Raw genomic sequence first — 18,248 nt, forward strand, 5'->3', positions numbered from 1 at the left:
ACTGAGTGCTGCTTTTGATGTTGGGGTGTAGTAATGGTGGTAGAGATTTGTGTACTATAGTTTCAGCTCTTATGAAGTATGCACATGGATACAATGGGTGAGAAAACATACTTAGCAGGCCTCTTTACTGTTTAAATTCTTACTACACAACTACTGTGTGTGGGTAGTTTTAGGGGTGTGTGTATATCCCCTGGCAATACTCTGCATGTGTTTCCATTCCTCTGCATAGTTCATTGCCAAGGTGTAACCAAAGACACAGATGAACAAATACACATTCAGGGATCGACACACAGCAAGCAAATTGTAGCTCCGTAGCAACACTCTCTGAAAATAACAGACATCCTTTCTCTATCTTTGTCATCAACACTCCCAGAAACACATGGCATAACACACGCAGAATCAGTATGGATAACTGGTGTTCTGCTGTTTTAAATTGCGATACAAATCTATCAGGTAAAAAATTGCACCTATGCAATTTATAATGGTTGCCCTTTTCTCGCTTGTCTTACAGTTTTGATGAAGTTTGGCCCTACTACTCAAAACACATGACATGCATTTTCTCTCCTTGAACATTTTTCCAGCTTCTCTCTGAATAAATCTCTCAAAATAGACACTTTTTTCTAGCAATTTAAGATGTTAATTATGAATCAGGACATTTATTTCTCCACAAGCTGTACGAATGCACAGTTTAATGGAGAGCCTCTTTTGAACAGTTGAACAGAGGGCTTATATTGTTGGCTTTTGAAAAAGGAAACTGCTTGCATAATTACAGTTGATTACAGCTGTGTGTAGCATTACAAATGAGGAAACGTGCTTTCACTTACATCTGTTATTCAACAACTAGAAACCATACAGCTTCTTTCTTTTACTCTTTTGTACATTTATCAAGGCAACATCAAGCAAGTGCACGTTATATCAAAACCTAATCCCAACTCCCAAAAAGCTCATTTGGTTGCAGCTTCTTTTGCCTTAGCATCTCTTTACATAATGTCTCTCAGTCACCCTCTCTTTTGGCTGTGTTTCACTCACACCTTCTAAACATGCCAAATTCTTAAGGCCTATTATGCTTGCCATTCTCGCCCTCGTAAACTGCACTATGTGCCAAAAGTGATGTCACAGCCACTGGCCAAGCCACACTCTGGTTGCTGCAGCTAATTTGGAAACATGACTTTGTGATTGTGTCAGGTTTTTTTTCCCCCCCATTTCAATGCGACATCACTGGAAAAACTCAATGATTCCTAGATACAAAGTTTTAAATAAGTGGACTTTCTGAAGAAAACTGAAAAATACTTGAGATGTCTGTGCTGCTTTTACTCCTGATGTGGAGGTTTTGCCTGAGTGGTAACACCCGCTGTTTTGGATAATACTGCTTTCAGATACCCATGCCCTTGTATAAATGGTTATGGGTTATGGTGATCACTGTTGTCACTGTGAGTGACATGACTACTGTAGTGACCATAATGGGTCCTTTAAGTCGACAAAACATCTATTAGATTAGGTCAGAAGCCATCTAAATGACTAAAAGCATAAACACACTCAGAGGTCACATGAGTCATTACTTTTTATAATGAGAGAACCATCTTTGTGTTGGCTAAGGTGACCCTTTGTATAACATATTACTTAGACTATGCTATGAAAAACTATCTTTAGCAGCTGTTATACAGACTAAGCAAAATGTCAACAGGTAGCAGCTGTACAGGAATACTACAGCTCAAAAGAGCAGATTTTAGAGGAAGTTAAATGGTCTTTAAATAATTTTCAATTCTTAGAATTTGAACTAAACATCCAGCAAGACTGTTTATCCTTTGACTCTTTATCTTTTCTAAACTATAGTATACTGTGTTGTTTTTGCTTTCTCTAGGTTCTGTTGCATCGGTTTCACACCAGTTGGCCCCCACCCCTCCGCCAAAATCCGGCTATTAGATGTGACCACGAGGTTGATCAGGAGAAGCCATCATGTCTTAAACACAGAAGGGCCCTCTGGAGCCCTACCGCCCCACCGTGGCCCGCCATCCCCCTCCCCCTCTCCCTCCCCCGTCCACCACCTTACCCCCTCTCCAAGCCCCATCCAAATCCCAGACCTTTCTGCCCATGTGAGAGACAGGCTACCCAACCCTGGCTCCCCACTGGCGCATCCCTCCCCTCCCACCGGAGAGATGAGCTTGCAAAAGCACCAGCAGCTGGGGCGTGGAAGTGGTGGGGTAATGGGTTCTGATCGGGACCTGCAGTCCACTGCTTCCTCCATCTCTCTGCCCTCCGTGAAGAAGGCCCCCAAAAAGAGGCGTCTCTCCCTAGCCTCGCTTTTTAGGCGGCGAGGACGAGAGTCTAAATCAGGGCGCCAAAGGTCCCGAGACCTGCAGCATTCTGGACCCGGAGGGCTAGGAGGGGTGGATGGCATCGCCAGTATTGAGAGTATCCACTCTGAGATGTGTAATGATAAGAACTCTGCCTTCTTTGCTGTGGCTGGGACCGGAGCTGCCTCGTCTGCTGCTGCTGCTGCCTCCACCTCATCTGCCTCGGGGCCTTGTTCCTCTACCTCCTCATCCTCCAAGGTAGGGGGTGGGGTTGGGGCAGAGCTACTGGAGTGCCCGCTGTGCCTTCTGCGTCACTCCAGGGAGAGCTTCCCTGACATCATGACCTGTCACCACCGCTCCTGCATTGATTGCCTGCGCCAGTACCTACGCATTGAAATCTCAGAGTCCCGTGTCAACATTAGCTGCCCTGAGTGTTCAGAGCGCTTCAACCCACACGACATCCGTATGATCCTGGGAGACCGCGCACTGATGGAGAAATATGAGGAATTCATGCTGAGGAGGTGGCTGGTGGCTGACCCAGACTGCCGCTGGTGTCCTGCACCAGACTGTGGGTAAGTAGTTAATTAAAATACTTGGGATTTAGTGGACCATGGAAATTCAAAGTTTGTTACCACCCTCAGTGAAGACAAACAAATGTCCAGTGTGTTTTTGTGTTCCCAAGTCGGCTGCTGAGTGTGAGACTTGTTTCTAATTGGACATTACTTAAATTATAAACAAGCTAGTTGTGCAGTTTCCGCTGCATCTCAGTTCGCTGCTTGCTCATGGGGGGGGGGGAGGGTGCTCACCGGGTCAGTGTGTGTGTCTGTGTGGGTGAAGTTAAACATGATGCTGTCAAACCTAAATGGTAAATAGTTCTACTTTTTAAAAAATAAAAAAGTTATCCAAATCCAAAAATTAAGAAGTTAATAATCATCAAATAAATAAATATTGGAATAGTTGGAATATTAACTTTTTTTCATAGTGTCTAAATCTGCATCCACACTGCAAGTCATTTGCTCGGCAAGCATGACTGTGACCTTTTTGTTTTAACCTTTTGGTGTATTTGCTAACAGGTCAGCTGTCAATCTGCTGTTTGTCTTTCTTATTGTATGTCACCTAAGTTGCTCACCTTGAGATTGACATGGGCGCACCGGTACGCCTAACTTAAAAAATTTAGGCGTACCGGCACAAAAGTTAGGCGCACTCAAATTTTTCAACCGCTTCGCTTAACACCGCAGTTTTACATGTGCACCTTCTTTGGGGGGAAGTCCATACAGACAATATTCATTTCTAAATTATTAACTAACAATCTTGTGCTTAAAGTGCTTTGTCAATATTGTAGAAAATGTTAAACTTAATCATCATCTTGGCCTGACGACCTGTTTGCTGCTGCCTGCTGCTGAAAGGCAGTGGGGAGAGGGGACACTTGGGCAGTGCATTTATTGCAGCATGAAGTGTGTTTTCTGGATACACTGCTGCTTTTTCAGCATTCAAAGATTGATGGCACTGTGTCAGAGCTGGCTATGAATTTCAGACAGATCAGGCCTTAACTTAACACAAAAGTTATCAATAGTTCTTTTCATCTTTTCTTATTACCCACAGCTACATCCACTTCTGTCAGGCCTAGGCTGCTCACTAGAGCTGGGTATCATCACTGATTTCTATAATCCATTCGATTCCGGTTCTCAAAGTCCTGATTCGATTCAATTTAGCCTCAGACAGTCAGAAATATTATAATTCTGATCATTTATCAGTACTGACACTTGTGAGACTTCATCAGAATTGTGAACATCACAGTAGATGCCTTTGTGTCAAAGTAACTGACAATAAAACACAGAAAAACATGAAGGAGATTTTCCTGGTCTGGCTTTTTATAACAGATAACCTTAAAAATATTCTGCAATATTCTGCAATTTTGCATAATTTTAAGAAGTTTAAATTTCTTCAGTATTGAACAGCAGAAATTAGGCTTTCTTGTCGGACGTCATTTACATGAAAAAAGAAAAAGACAGCGCTGTAAACAACGGTAGACTGGTGGGTAATAAGCGAATGAATAATCCAGAAAACAGATTTGAGACGGGAAACTGTTCTTGAAGTACACACAGGGAGCTGTGTAGGAAGTGTAATTTTTATCGTGGGGAAGCAAAACAGCAAAAGTCAGAGGGAATTCATGACGACATTGATCAAATGTGAAGCGTAGTTTGCTGCTTCTTTTGCTGCTGGCTCGGCGAATTTTGGTTGGAGAGACAAAACCTGCAGCTCAGAATCAGAATCAGCGCAAAAAGACGTAAACACAGAGCGGCCCGACGCATCAGAATCGCTAAGCTCCGACAGCGTGTCCGTCTGCGGGCCGTCCGGTGAGAAAGCCGAGAAAGACAAAGCTGATTCTGATGCGTCGGGTCGCTCTGTGTTTACGTCTTTGTGTGGAATCCGTTAATGAATTGATATCGCCTTATTAAAGCTACTCACCTCCCTCTTCTACCTGCACTTTCCACTGGACCACGGCCAATCAGAGAGGTCCCGCCCCTGACTATCTCTGATTGGTTTAGTCCACGATAGGGGCATAATGTGTGTCTGTTGTTGACCACACGGAGTTGCAGAGATTTTTTTTTTTGTTACCCAAACAGGTACGACCAAGTGTTGGTAACATTTGGTCGCACCGGTGCGACCAAATGTTTTTCTTTAGTCGCACCACGGCTTTCTCACCGGACGGCCCGCAGACGGACACGCTGTCGGAGCTTAGCGATTCTGATGCGTCGGGTCGCTCTGTGTTTACGTCTTTTTGCGCTGATTCTGAGCTGCAGGTTTTGTCTCTCCAACCAAAATTCGCCGAGCCAGCAGCAAAAGAAGCAGCAAACTACGCTTCACATTTGATCAATGTCGTCATGAATTCCCTCTGACTTTTGCTGTTTTGCTTCCCCACGATAAAAATTACACTTCCTACACAGCTCCCTGTGTGTACTTCAAGAACAGTTTCCCGTCTCAAATCTGTTTTCTGGATTATTCATTCGCTTATTACCCACCAGTCTACCGTTGTTTACAGCGCTGTCTTTTTCTTTTTTCATGTAAATGACGTCCGACAAGAAAGCCTAATTTCTGCTGTTCAATACTGAAGAAATTTAAACTTCTTAAAATTATGCAAAATTGCAGAATATTGCAGAATATTTTTAAGGTTATCTGTCGAACTCTAGAGCCCTGTTAAGCATAGTTGCTTGAAGTCACAGAATGTCGTTCACTTTCTGTGGTCTCTGGTCATCAAGTCACTTCCTGTGTGGATACTGCTTAAAGTACACGTGAAACACCACATATACTAAGGCTAATTTACACTGTCATAGACTTAACACTGTCTGTGAAGCTGGATTTATGAAAAAAAGCATTTAAAGTTTTTAGACCACATGTAGCGCCATTGTGTCAGTACAGAACTGGTAACTCGGTAGAAAACAAGGAAGCTAAAACTAAAAAGCAGTACAAGGGGATCACTTTTGTCGTGTTAAAAAACAGGAGATATACTTTCCATTTTCACGCTCTGTTGCTTAAGCAGTAAGTGGTTAATCGTTATTCGGCTAGCTGAAGAGAAACGGAAAAATCCACCTATTAGCTCTAATGCTAGGGTTTGTAGAGGACTCTATGAATGAGGTCAGTATTGAGGAGAGCCTGTTAGAGTCAAGTACACCAGTGGTTGACCAGACCAGCAAGCTAGAGTCAGACACAGTTTGAATTTTTGTCCTTAGGGTCAGGTGTGCTGAGCACTGCAGTTACCTGGCAAAGCAAGATGTCAGTGCAATAAAATAGTCTTTGTTTTTCCAAGCACATCCAAACATTTTGCAGCATAACTATTACATGTTATGTTATAAATCCAGCTTCACAGACAGGGGTAAATCTGTGGCAGTTTCTGAGTGTAAATTAGACTTAATACATGTTTCATGTTCACTTTTAGGACTGGCTTTACAGCAGGTGAAGAGTGATTGGGTAACTCTAGATTAATATAAAAAAACACCTAAATTAAAGGTGTCCAAGAAAATTGAAAAATTGGGCCAAAAAGGGTAAGTCTGATTTTGTATATTATTGTGTCAGCTTAATCTTAATCGGTCCTTTTCAAGTGTACAGGAGCATTGAATTTTTGATTATTCGAATACATATATCTGGCAATGAAGGAATTAAATAAAAATAATTTCCAGGAAATAAGTATTGTTGCATAAATGGAGAGATTTTAATAAAACGGTATGCTGAATGCTGCACTACTGTGGTCCTCTCTGGCAGTAAATCATTTTCATCACGAGGATATTCTGTTCATTAAGATGTTATGGTGGAAACTGATCATTGACTTGACTCATTTTGTATGTAATACTCCATTTATTTTGATTTGCTATGGTCAGTCATTATTAACCCCCCGTCTTTCTGTCTGAACATATTTACTTCAGCTCTATCTCTGTGACTCGCTCCTTGTCCCTTCTCCAGTAATCCAGTGGTGCTGGGCTGTTTTTCCTGTTTAATCCTTCTCTTCCTGAGTGACGGCTCATTGGCCTGCTTCCACCCAGCCCCCTCCCCCCAACTGTCACTGCGTTTGTAGAGGCCCTGTAGGGTCAGTGACTGTCACTCACTGACAGATCAAATCAACAGCTCATTAATATGGTTCTGAGAGGACATCTATCTACAATTTCTTAACTGCAGACAGTTCAGAAGTCCATATTTGACATTTATGGAAAAATGGCTGAAATGTTAATTTCCTCGCAACGCCAAATATGTGACGTGGAATTTTGAAATACAGTTCATTTTTCCCCTTTTTGTATATTAAGAAACAACGCAACACAAGTTGTTTTAACTACTCACCTATTTAGGAAAATCATTGTCCATAAGCAGGTTTCTCTGTATCATGGTGAAAGACTCTTGCTCTCTCTCAGCCATTTCCTTTTCTTCCAGGAATTGTTTGAGGTCTGAAAAAAAAAAGAGAAAAGAAAAAGAATTCATCCCTTCAGACTTTCTTAAAGTACTGTTTGTACTTTGTTCTGAATCCCTAGTAACCTTCAAAGCTTAGTATGTGTGATTTCTCCCCTTGGATGTCCTGTTTTGTAAACTTGGCCATAATACCAGTTTCAATGTAGGAGTTAAAGGTGGCATGACGTGTTTGTTTTTGTTTAGTTCTTTTTTTTTTTAATTGTTTTTTCCATTCACCTCAGCTAAGGTAGCACAAGACGCAAGTAGACTTTAATCTTGGAGTAATTTTCCTGATTAGAAATATGTACAGCTGGACATGTGATACCGTATAGCATTTGCCACTTTTACATTAGTGTGTGACTTATTTGCTATTGCTGGTGTTTTACTGTCATCAGCTGTGTCTTCAGCTAATGTCTCTTTCAATCTGTAGAACAAAGTTTATTCTTTCTTTTCCTTTCAGAACACAAGACCAATGGGCGGGAAATTATAAATCAAATCAGAATGACATTTATCAGTTGGAGCTGCAACCTTTATGCAGATTACTTTACAGCTTATAGTGGCCATCTGGTTGCTTGGCTATTAATTCTGTACTGTAGTGTGTGATCACAAAAAGTCTTTGAATTTGTCTGTGTTTTATTGTCATTAGCCACTTATTCATTTTTTCTCCATGTTTGTAGAAAAGAAATGTTTCATTCTTGTAGGCTTAGATATTTATGAGGCTTAGATATTTTCCCCCTCATTTTGGTTCAGAGGAATCTCCAGTTTCCATCCATTTTCATGTTCCCCTTTTCCTGCTGCTTTTCTATGCTCTGGCCCTTTCCCCCCCTGCAGGTTAGAGGTTATGGACACTGCTTCTGCATTTTCAGAAGAAGTGGAGATGTAGGAAGCTTAACAGATCCATTGATTTTGATAATGTTTAAGTGAATGCAACTTTTCATGTTGTTCCTGTGGCTCATTTAGCAGTCTCAAGATTGGTGAGATTAGTTGCATGACAGGGAGTTTGAGGCCATTTGCTGTGCTATCTCTACAGTACTTAGGCTGAATAGTGCTAAGTGCATATCATTTTAAATGAGACATGCATGTCGCTGTGATTCTGTCTGCATTGTAAACACAGTTCTCAACAGAGTACACCGATCCCCAGTAGAGGAAGTCTCCCAGGCTCTCTGTGATTGAAACTTGATCCTTGGGTCAGTCCCAGAGGGTCTGGGAGACTTCTGCTACGCTCGGATATAACCATGTCACACACTCTTGGGTTTCCCCAAGAAATTGGCTAGCTGGTATTTTGCAGCTGTCATCTTTAAGCTTTTTACTTTCTTAGTTTTTACCGTCGTCTCTTTGCAAGGGCTCAAGACTGTTGTGTTAAAACATGCATTATTTCACTTCCGCTGTTACTGTGTCTGACATGCATTGTTGGAGAAAAGGTTAGTAAAGAAACCAGATAAGGCAGACAACAGCTATAAATTCTGGCCCAGATTTTATACCGTAACACTGCCTGAACTACATAAGATACTCCATCCTCCTAAAGGGGACCTATTAGACTTTTTCTAAATTTATCTCATAATGTTTGTTTGGGTTTTTTTTCCTCCTTTTCTTTACTAGCAGCTTCTTGGGTGGTCTGTACCTCACAGCAGGCCATATCAGGGCTCTAGAGTGCGACCAATTTGGTCGCAAATGCGACCAAATTTTTCAGTGGTGCGACTAAAAAAAAATGTTCGGGTAACAAAAACAAAAAAAAATCTCTGCAACTCTCCGTGTGGTCAACAACAGACACATATTATGCCACTGTCGTGGGCTAAACCAATCAGAGATAGTCAGGGGCGGCACCTCTCTGATTGGCCGTGGTCCAGTTGAAAGTGCATTTGGAAGAGGGAGGTGAGTAGCTTGAATAAAGCGATATCGATTCATTAAATCCTGAATTGACTTTTAAATATAACTGTGTTTTGTCAGAAACGCCAGAATCTCAGATCAAAGCTCACAAAACTATTTCAACAACCACCAAACAGTAAATGAGAGCAGGTACACGGACTCCACACAAAGACGTAAACACAGAGCGGACCCGACGCATCAGAATCAGCTTTCTCTTTCTCGGCTTTCTCACCCGACAGCACGTAGACGGACACGCTGTCGGAGTGCACCGATTCTGATGCGTCGGGTCCGCGCTGTGTTTACGTCTTTTTGCGCTGATTCTGAGCTGCAGGTTTTGTCTCTCCAACCAAAATTCACCGAGCCAGCGGCAAAAGAAGCAGCAAACTACGCTTCACATTTGCTCAATGTCGTCATGAATTCCCTCTGACTTTGGCTGTTTTACTTCCAGCACGATCAAAATCAGACTTCATGCACAGCTCTCTCTCTCTCTCTCTCAGTGTACTTCAAGAACAGTTTCCCGTCTCAAATCTCTGTTTTCTGCATTATTCATTCGCTTATTACCCACCAGTCTACCGTTGTTTACAGCGCTGTCGGCCGTTGCCTTTTTCTTTTTTTCTTTTTTTTTTTCGCTTAAATGACCTCGGACAAGAAAGCCTAATTTCTGCTGTTCAATACTGAAGAAATGTAAACTTTTTAAAATTATGTGAAATTGCAAAATATTGCAGAATATTTTTAAGGTTATCTGCTATAAAAAGCCAGGCCAGAAAAATCTCCTTCATGTTTTTCTGTGTTTTATTCTCAGTTACTTTCACACAAAGGCATCTGCTGTGATGTTCAGAATTCTGATGAAGTCTCACATGTATCAGTACTGATAAATGATCAGAATTATAATATTTCTGACTGTCTGAGGCTAAATTGAATCGAATCAGGACTTTGAGAACCGGAATCGAATGGATTATAGAAATCAGTGATGATACCCAGGCCTAGTGACCAGCCTAGGCCTGACAGAAGTGGATGTAGCTGTGGGTAATAAGAAAAGATGAAAAGAACTATTGATAACTTTTTTGTTAAGTTAAGGCCTGATCCGTCTGAAATTCATAGCCAGTGCTCTGACACGGTGCCATCAATCTTTGAATGCTGAAAAAGCACAGTGTATCCAGAAAACACATTATATGCTGCAATAAATGCACTGCCCAAGTGTCCCCTCTCCCCACTGCCTTTCAGCAGCATGCAACAGCAAACAGGTCGTCAGAGGAGGCCGAGATGATTAAGTTTAACATTTTCTACAATATTGACAAAGCACTTTAAGCACAAGATTGTTAGTTAATAATTTAGAAATGAATATTGTCTGTATGGACTGCAACTCCCCCCCCCAAAAAAGTGCACATGTAAAACTGCGGTGTTAAGTAATGCGGTTGAAAAATTTGAGTGCGCCTAACTTTTGTGCCGGTGCGCCTAACTTTTTAAAGTTTTCGCCCATGGCAAAAAGTTAGTCTAGAGCCCTGCATATTATTCCAAGAAACACAAACAGCATAAGGTGTAGTTAGCGGAGGTGAGACATCGTATCCAGCTGCCTGTAGTGGGACATCTGTCAGTTCAAGTTATGGGCGTTGATTCACTTTTTGACCTAGACTTAAGTTTTTATTAGATAAACTGCAGTTTTTGGCACCTAGTTTCTTTTTTAGCCCTGGAGGTAACTACTTCAGTTAGTCAATAGAAGTGTTTTTCTGTTTTATATCTGGCTGTTTAAAACTGCATGAGTAAATGATTTAAGAAAAATGGTTAAAATATTTTTATTACAATCTTAGTGGCTTTCCTTGGGAGTGGCAAAAACTGTTGTAAGGCAACCAAACAGTCACAGATATTCAAGAGAGTTATTGAAGATGGCTAAAGCATAATTCCTCTCAGAAAAATGTACTTGTGAGACGATGGAGTAGATACAGGAACATACTTTTTTTTTTTTTTTTTAAGCCACCATAGGACTTCCTGCTGCAGAGTTCGAGTAAAAAAAAAAAAAAAAAAAAGAACACCATTCTACATGACCTTTTCTCAAATGTCAGCTTAATTTTCAGCATCTTCATTTTCATCACTTGAATTTTTGTCTAAAATTCTGGTTAGAAACATTTTGCTGCTTCTGTATGATGCAGTTGTTTTCCTTCATAGTAAAATCCTTCTAGAACCAGAAGCCTCAACATTTGGCATGTATAGACTTTGCCTTATGACTTTGTTTGTGCGTCCCCTGGCAGGTATGCAGTTATTGCCTTCGGGTGTGCCAGCTGTCCGAAGCTCACCTGTGGGAGGGAGGGCTGCGGCACAGAGTTCTGTTACCACTGTAAGCAGCTGTGGCATCCCAACCAGACCTGTGACGCAGCACGCCAGCAAAGAGCCCAGAGCCTCCGCCTCAGAACGGTGCGCTCATCCTCCCTCAACTACAGTCAAGAGAGTGGAGCTGCAGGTGGGCTAACTTAACGATTTTACACAACACGCTTATTAGGAGAAGGAAAAAAAACAAACAAAAGAAGACAACGCTGATCATCAGTCCTCAATGAGCATTCCCTAACCCACATTTCACTGTTGTAAATCATACTCTGTTGTTACTTCTAGCTGATGACATCAAGCCGTGTCCACGCTGTGCTGCTTACATCATCAAGATGAATGATGGCAGCTGTAACCACATGACGTGCGCTGTCTGTGGCTGCGAGTTCTGTTGGCTCTGCATGAAAGAGATCTCAGACTTGCACTACCTGAGGTAAGCATCTTAACACATACATATACAGTATATACTAATAGACATAAAGTACATGCTGTTGGACCAACGGTTTTACTACAAGTATTTTAAGAATTTAGCAATTGAAAAAAAAAAAGAAAAAAGATCCTGCTGTGATGAAAACCTGTTGGTCATGTGACACCCTATAACTACAGCACATAGTTAATAGTTGTTCCACTGTTTATTTGCTGGTTAACTTTTGTTTCCAGATTGGTACCTGAGATTAGAAGGCTATCCAGCGCTTGTTCTTCCTGTGAACATTTCTCACTGTTTCTGCTCGTCTTTACCTCTCTCAGTCCATCAGGCTGTACTTTCTGGGGAAAGAAGCCGTGGAGCAGAAAGAAGAAGATTCTTTGGCAACTGGGAACACTCGTGGGTGCCCCTGTTGGCATTGCACTCATTGCAGGCATAGCTATCCCTGCCATGATTATTGGTATTCCTGTATATGTGGGAAGGAAGGTAAGGCCTTGCACACACATACCTACACAGTAGTTTGGGATATATTTCAATTTTCCTGCTCATAGTTTTTACTACACGGATTTCGTTTATTATTGGGATGTGTCTCTATGTAGATTTATAGTATTATAAAGTCATAATTAATTCTTAGTGTTGCATGTACCCTTTAATCCTTTCAGAATGTCCACATGCTTGTTGCATAACCTTATTCATGTCACTGCTGTCAGCAATCAAAGTAAACATGGCGAGTAGCCAGAAACAATCACTGCAACAATCAGTAACCAGCTAGTTCTACTGACCGGCCAATGTACGCTCAGTCATCTCATTTTCCCAGACTCTGGAGTTGATCCGAGCCAGCAACAGTCATGTGTTACTAACCTGTGTGTCTGTGTATATGTGAACTTGTTTTGTGTTACTCACAAGTCGGGATCGGTTTAGAATAAGAACTTCACATTACAATAAAATGAAACCAGTTGGTCTCCAAAATTCCCCACGAAAGCCTGCCAACAAGAATCTTGAGCCAACTGACTTTTCTTCTCTGCAAACATCCAGAGCACATTCAAAAGTGATCACAACATACACGAAACATCTGAACATGAATCACTTACACTGCACAAGCTCCAAAGTCAATATAGATATCTTTGAACCATTCTCCCAGGTGTTTTATAGGGGCTTTTTGCCACTAGCACTACCACATTTGTATTGTTTCTGCAATGAGATGCGGGCAGTGCAAAAGAAAAGAATGCAACAAAGAAAATGTCAGCCAACCTAAAGAAACTGCATTCATCAAAGAGTTGTCTCATTTGTGGTTTCTTAAAGAGGAAGTTAATGGTAGTAAAAATTTACACCAAAAGACAGATAGGCAGACAAGAGTTCTGTCTCCTGCAACAGTAGCTCAGTAAAGTTGTCGCAGTATTGCTTTACATGACCAGTGCCTCTAAAATAATTTCTGAGGAGCAACCAAAAGGTAAGAGGCAAACAATAAGCATTTTTATTTTTATTGTAGAAATCTGCTCCACAACAACACTGTTTATCATACTTTTTCAGTGGTGCCTTTGAGGCCTCAGCTCATACGTTAAGTGCGAGTTCACTCTCCTCTAAATGTGTCTCTCACATTTGTGCCACTTTTCTCTCTCAGATCCATAACCGCTACGAAGGCAAAGATATTTCCAACCACAAGAGGAACCTGGTGATCGCTGGTGGGGTGACTCTGTCTGTCATCGTGTCTCCAGTAGTGGCTGCAGTCACTGTCGGTCAGTCTGTGCTCTAACCTGCACCCTCCTAACTCTCTAGTTCTCTTTTCTCTGGAGATCTTTAATGACATGCTGTGCCTGTGTTTGACTTAGTTGGAATCAGGAATTTCTTCTGTTTAATGTTCAAGTTCAGATTATGCAAAAGTTTATTTTCACTCATCATTTCTCATTAGCTATTTTGTAAACATGGGAAAGATCAAAGAGTGATGGTCTGTTATGTTTTTTATTTTTATTGTTTTAGTGCTCTGACCTTATTTGACCCTGGTGTGTCTATGTCTCTCGACTCTTTCACCTCTTAGGCATTGGAGTTCCTATCATGCTTGCATATGTGTACGGCGTGGTACCCATCTCTCTGTGCCGTAGTGGTGGGTGTGGTGTCTCCGCTGGGAACGGGAAGGGAGTTCGCATCGAGTTTGATGATGAGAATGACATGAACGTTGGGAGCGGGGCAGCTGCCGCTGGTAAGGTTCGATTTCCAGTCCCGATCTGATCTAGCCCACCACCCAAAACCAAGAGAGCGTGTTATGCCAATCAACACTATTTGTAAATAAGATCTTTTGCTTGCTTCACTGATGGCAAGTACTCTTTCCTTCCACAGTAAACTGTTCTTCCTCTGCCTCTTCACTTTTCCAGGCCTACAGTTGCTTTGAAAAGTGTACTTGGCAGTATACTTTTATTTTACATTTTTCCTCTTTTCACACTTCAAAGGTGTGTTTGAGGATTAAAATGCTAGTTTTAGGTAAGGGTTAGGGTTGGACACTAACTTGTGATGGTTTAAGTTAAAGAGTTAAGTTAAAGAGAGCCATACAAATGTGCCTGACTGCCCCTTCACCCACATACAGAGCCACATCCTCATACTTGGCACTGCACTTATAATACATAAGCTAAGACTGAAGAGAATCTTCAGTGAAAACCTGTCAACAAGATAAGCAAAGAACAGACGGATGAACAAACTGATTTGTTTGATATGTTTTTTTTGTTTGTTTTTTTAATTCCACGATGATATATTATTTTGTTTTGCTTCATGTTCTGTGTAGATACTACATCAGTCGCAGACACCAGGAACAACCCCAGTATAGGTGAAGGCAGTGTAGGTGGGTTGACAGGCAGCCTGAGTGCAAGCGGCAGCCACATGGACCGTCTGGGGGCCATTAGGGACAACCTGAGTGAGACGGCCTCCACCATGGCCCTGGCTGGAGCCAGCATCACCGGCAGCCTGTCTGGCAGTGCCATGGTCAATTATCTGAACAGGTAAATGTGTGCTGCAATATTTAAATGTGGTTGTGACTTCAGTGTGCTCTCTTGCATTGTCATTGTCTTATTTTCTCTCTCTCTCTCTCTCTCTCTCTGTTGTCAGGCTGGAGGTGCAGGCTGATGTGCAGAAGGAGCGCTGCAGTCTTAGTGGCGAGTCTGGCACAGTGAGCCTGGGAACAGTCAGCGACAATGCTAGCACCAAAGCAATGGCTGGATCCATTCTCAATGCCTACATGCCTCTTGACAGGTGAGCATCATAGGTTTGGATAAGTCGAGAAAGCATGGTCTTCTGTTCGTTAGCATGTTTAATCCAGTTCTTTGTAGCTTCATAGTGTGAAAGAGATGCAGTGGATTAGTGAATAATACCTGTATTACTGTACACCTCTGCTTGCGTCAACTGAACACAAAGTATTATTGCTTATATCATCATGTTTTGAACCTAGCCTAATTTCTAGCCTATTGTACTAGTTGGTAAAAAATTAGGCTAGTGCTATTCAAAGATAAAATGGTCATCTAGAATCTATAGTCACTATATGTTATGAAGAACAGCCCTCTGATGCTTAATTGTGCTAAACATAAACTACATGCAACTCATGTTTCCTGTGTCCTCTCTTCTTCCAGAGATGGGAACAGTATGGAGGTGCAGGTTGACATTGAATCCAAACCTGGCAAACTACGGCATCACAGCGGCAGCAGCAGCATTGATGACGGCAGCCACGTTGGTCGCTGCGGCTGGACCTGTCCCTCTAACGGCTGCACCTCTGCAGAGGGCAAAGGAACCTCCACTAAGTGGGCCAAAGAGGCCTCCTGCTCCTCCTCCTCCAGCTCGGGGGGCAAGAAGAGCAAAGGCAAGCTGCGGAAGAAAGGGGGAGGAGGCACAAAGATCAATGAGACACGGGAGGACATGGATGCTCAGCTGCTGGAGCAGCGCAGCACCAACTCCTCAGAGTTCGACTCTCCTTCGCTGAGCGGCAGCCTGCCATCAGTGGCCGACTCCCACTCCAGCCACTTCTCTGAGTTCAGCTGCTCCGACCTGGAGAGCATGAAGACCTCGTGTAGCCATGGCTCCAGCGGTGGCGACTACCACACGCGCTTTGCCACAGTCAGCCCCCTGCCTGAAGTGGAGAACGACCGCCTGGAGACCTGCCCCACTTCTTCATCCTCCTCCCAGGGACAGAGTGCTGTGGCCACCCCCAACTCCCCCACCTCCACCACGTCCTCCCTGGGTCACGGCACAGAGCTCCCCCCTCTCTGCTTCATAGCAGAGGAGAATGTCAACCTGGTGTGCCCCACTGAGCTGGACTCTCACAGCAACACCGGAGAGATGTTGAAGGAAACCAACAACAACAACACCCAGCATCATCAACCACAACAGCCAGCCCAGACGCAGCATCAGCCCAAGAACTCCTGTATACAGACTGATATTTAAAATCTCAATACCATAAGTGCTGCACACACATTGTTTCAACATCCTTTTCACTAACATAACAATCCTAGCTTAAAGTTTAACCTGCATTTTCTGTTATTCCCTTGTAAAGGGGACATGTTACTTTTGGATTGGACATCCACGGTTGAAAAGCAGCCACTGAGTGAAGTATTAAAAAAGGCTTCTGCAGTGCAGCCGCGTGAGAAATTTTAAGGTTATGAATGCTGATGTTTCTCCCTGTGCGACCCATAAGCTGCTGACACATTTTTGTCACTCACTGGCCACCTGTAACAGAAGGCAACCCACTGACTCGGGTGTGTCAGATTTATCTGTGTAGACTAAAAGAAAACCACTGTGCCAGTTTTGCTAGTATTTGATTTTGGCCCTACTGTCTGGATGCAACACCATAAGAGAAGTTAACCAAGCAGGGACAAGGCAATACAACTTATTTTATTTTCCCCTACACGTATTAGTTAACAGAGGGAACCTGAGAGTTCTCATCTGTATTTATTATTAGACTGGTTGTTTTTTGTCATGGATCTGTGTTTGAAATGAAATTGTATAAGACCAAGGCCTGGGCTCAATGTCCTGAATCATTTTAGCTCTAAAACTGACTTAAAAACAACTGAGATTGTTTTTAAATGGATGCACACACAGCTATTGTCCCATTGTGGGAGATGGTGCTTGATGGTTCTTTAGCAGCTCGCTAAGAAACGATTTGAGACCTGTAGCCTAATTGAGTGCTTGTTCTAGCACTAAGGTGACTCAGGAAGCCTGGGCCTCATCTTGCTCTGTGGAAAGTTTGTAATGATAGATGTTGAGGGTGTGGGTGGGGGCTATTTTTTGATTTGACAAAAGGTCTCTGGAAGGCCGTAGATGTTGAGATAATGCTTAAAGTCATTATAATAACATTAACCAATGGGTTGGTCAATTCTGTGAAATTGTACAAAGAAACTTTGTCCTGTTGAAAGGTGATTTATTCAGGCTGATGGTTTCGCCTCACTGAGTAAGAGAGAGCTTTGATATCTTTCTTTGTTAACTCATGGTGCCTTCAAGAAGCTGTTTGTGTTCCGTTTATCTCCACCGTGTCTTCTAGATTCCAACCAACAACCACAACAACTCATTGCAGAATGTCTGACTGTGTAGGAGGGATGCTCATTCACATACACAACATCCTATGGTAGATGTGGTAAATGAAGACTTTTCAATTGCCTACCAAAGACAGCACTCAGGCTCTTGTTAAATCTTAAACCTTTGACTTGTCAGCTGTAGATGCAGTATTGTGCATCCTTTTGAAACCACAGGGATGAATGATATGATCCGAAATTATACAGACACACAGACTGCTGTTTTTGTACATGCTTCACAAATGCTACGCAAATAACCAGGGCTGTACAACGGCCCGAGGCACCTGCACTGTTACCTGTATTTCTTATGACATTGATGTTTTGCAATGCACAAAGGTTAATGGGGATGCAGAGGTTGGTTAATGGTTACCTTCCTTATTGATTTGTCCTGTGAGTTCCTGTTTGTGTTGCCAATCGGTGCTGCTGAGCAGACTTGAAGTTAAGTTCTTCTTTATTTCAGAGTGTTTGCTTAAGCCTGTGTTTACCGCTCCGTGGTCTGCTTTACTGGGGGCCACCGAGTCAGCTCAGGTGAACCTCAACCATTGAATGGTATCCTGACCCAGGTCTGTTACTGAATGAACACTTTGGTTCGGTGGATTCGGCTTCATGCTGCATTCCCTCCCTGCATTACAGAAAAACAGTTTTGTTCTTCCCCCTTTGTTCGGTTTCTCATTCTTCACCCAAATTCCAGTTTCTCAATCCTAAGTTGAACACTAGTGCCAGATATAATTTGTAATTTGTGCAGAATTGCATAAGGTATTTGTATATTTGTTTGGTAATTTGCTTTACTATATGCGTGTAAATGCATATCAAAAAAATAAAATAAAAAAACAACTATATATGAAATGTTTACGGTTTCCCAGTTTTTAA

General features: G+C 42.3%; 1 protein-coding gene across 1 annotated transcript; it reads left to right on the forward strand.

The window, feature by feature from the left end:
- The first annotated feature begins 1,866 nt into the window (after positions 1 to 1,866).
- On the forward strand, positions 1,867 to 18,224 carry LOC134635773 (E3 ubiquitin-protein ligase RNF19A). Its single transcript, XM_063485311.1, has 9 exons — positions 1,867 to 2,866; positions 11,342 to 11,550; positions 11,700 to 11,844; positions 12,159 to 12,321; positions 13,457 to 13,571; positions 13,871 to 14,032; positions 14,609 to 14,822; positions 14,929 to 15,072; positions 15,447 to 18,224. Exons 1-9 carry the CDS (start codon positions 2,157 to 2,159, stop codon positions 16,252 to 16,254), a joined length of 2,670 nt encoding a protein of 889 aa, XP_063341381.1. The 5' UTR covers positions 1,867 to 2,156; the 3' UTR covers positions 16,255 to 18,224.
- Positions 18,225 to 18,248: the final 24 nt, after the last annotated feature.

The sequence above is a fragment of the Pelmatolapia mariae genome, linkage group LG10_11 (genome assembly GCF_036321145.2).
Source record: "Pelmatolapia mariae isolate MD_Pm_ZW linkage group LG10_11, Pm_UMD_F_2, whole genome shotgun sequence".
Classification (NCBI taxonomy): domain Eukaryota; kingdom Metazoa; phylum Chordata; class Actinopteri; order Cichliformes; family Cichlidae; genus Pelmatolapia; species Pelmatolapia mariae.

What these genes read in the sequence shown, in the direction of transcription:
- LOC134635773 (XM_063485311.1), top strand. Translation starts at nt 2,157, where the DNA reads ATGAGCTTGCAAAAGCACCAGCAGCTGGGGCGTGGAAGTGGTGGGGTA. An exon ending in ATGGTCAATTATCTGAACAG is followed by an intron (nt 14,823 to 14,928) that starts GTAAATGTGTGC and finishes CTCTGTTGTCAG; the next exon opens with GCTGGAGGTGCAGGCTGATG. An exon ending in GCCTACATGCCTCTTGACAG is followed by an intron (nt 15,073 to 15,446) that starts GTGAGCATCATA and finishes CTCTTCTTCCAG; the next exon opens with AGATGGGAACAGTATGGAGG.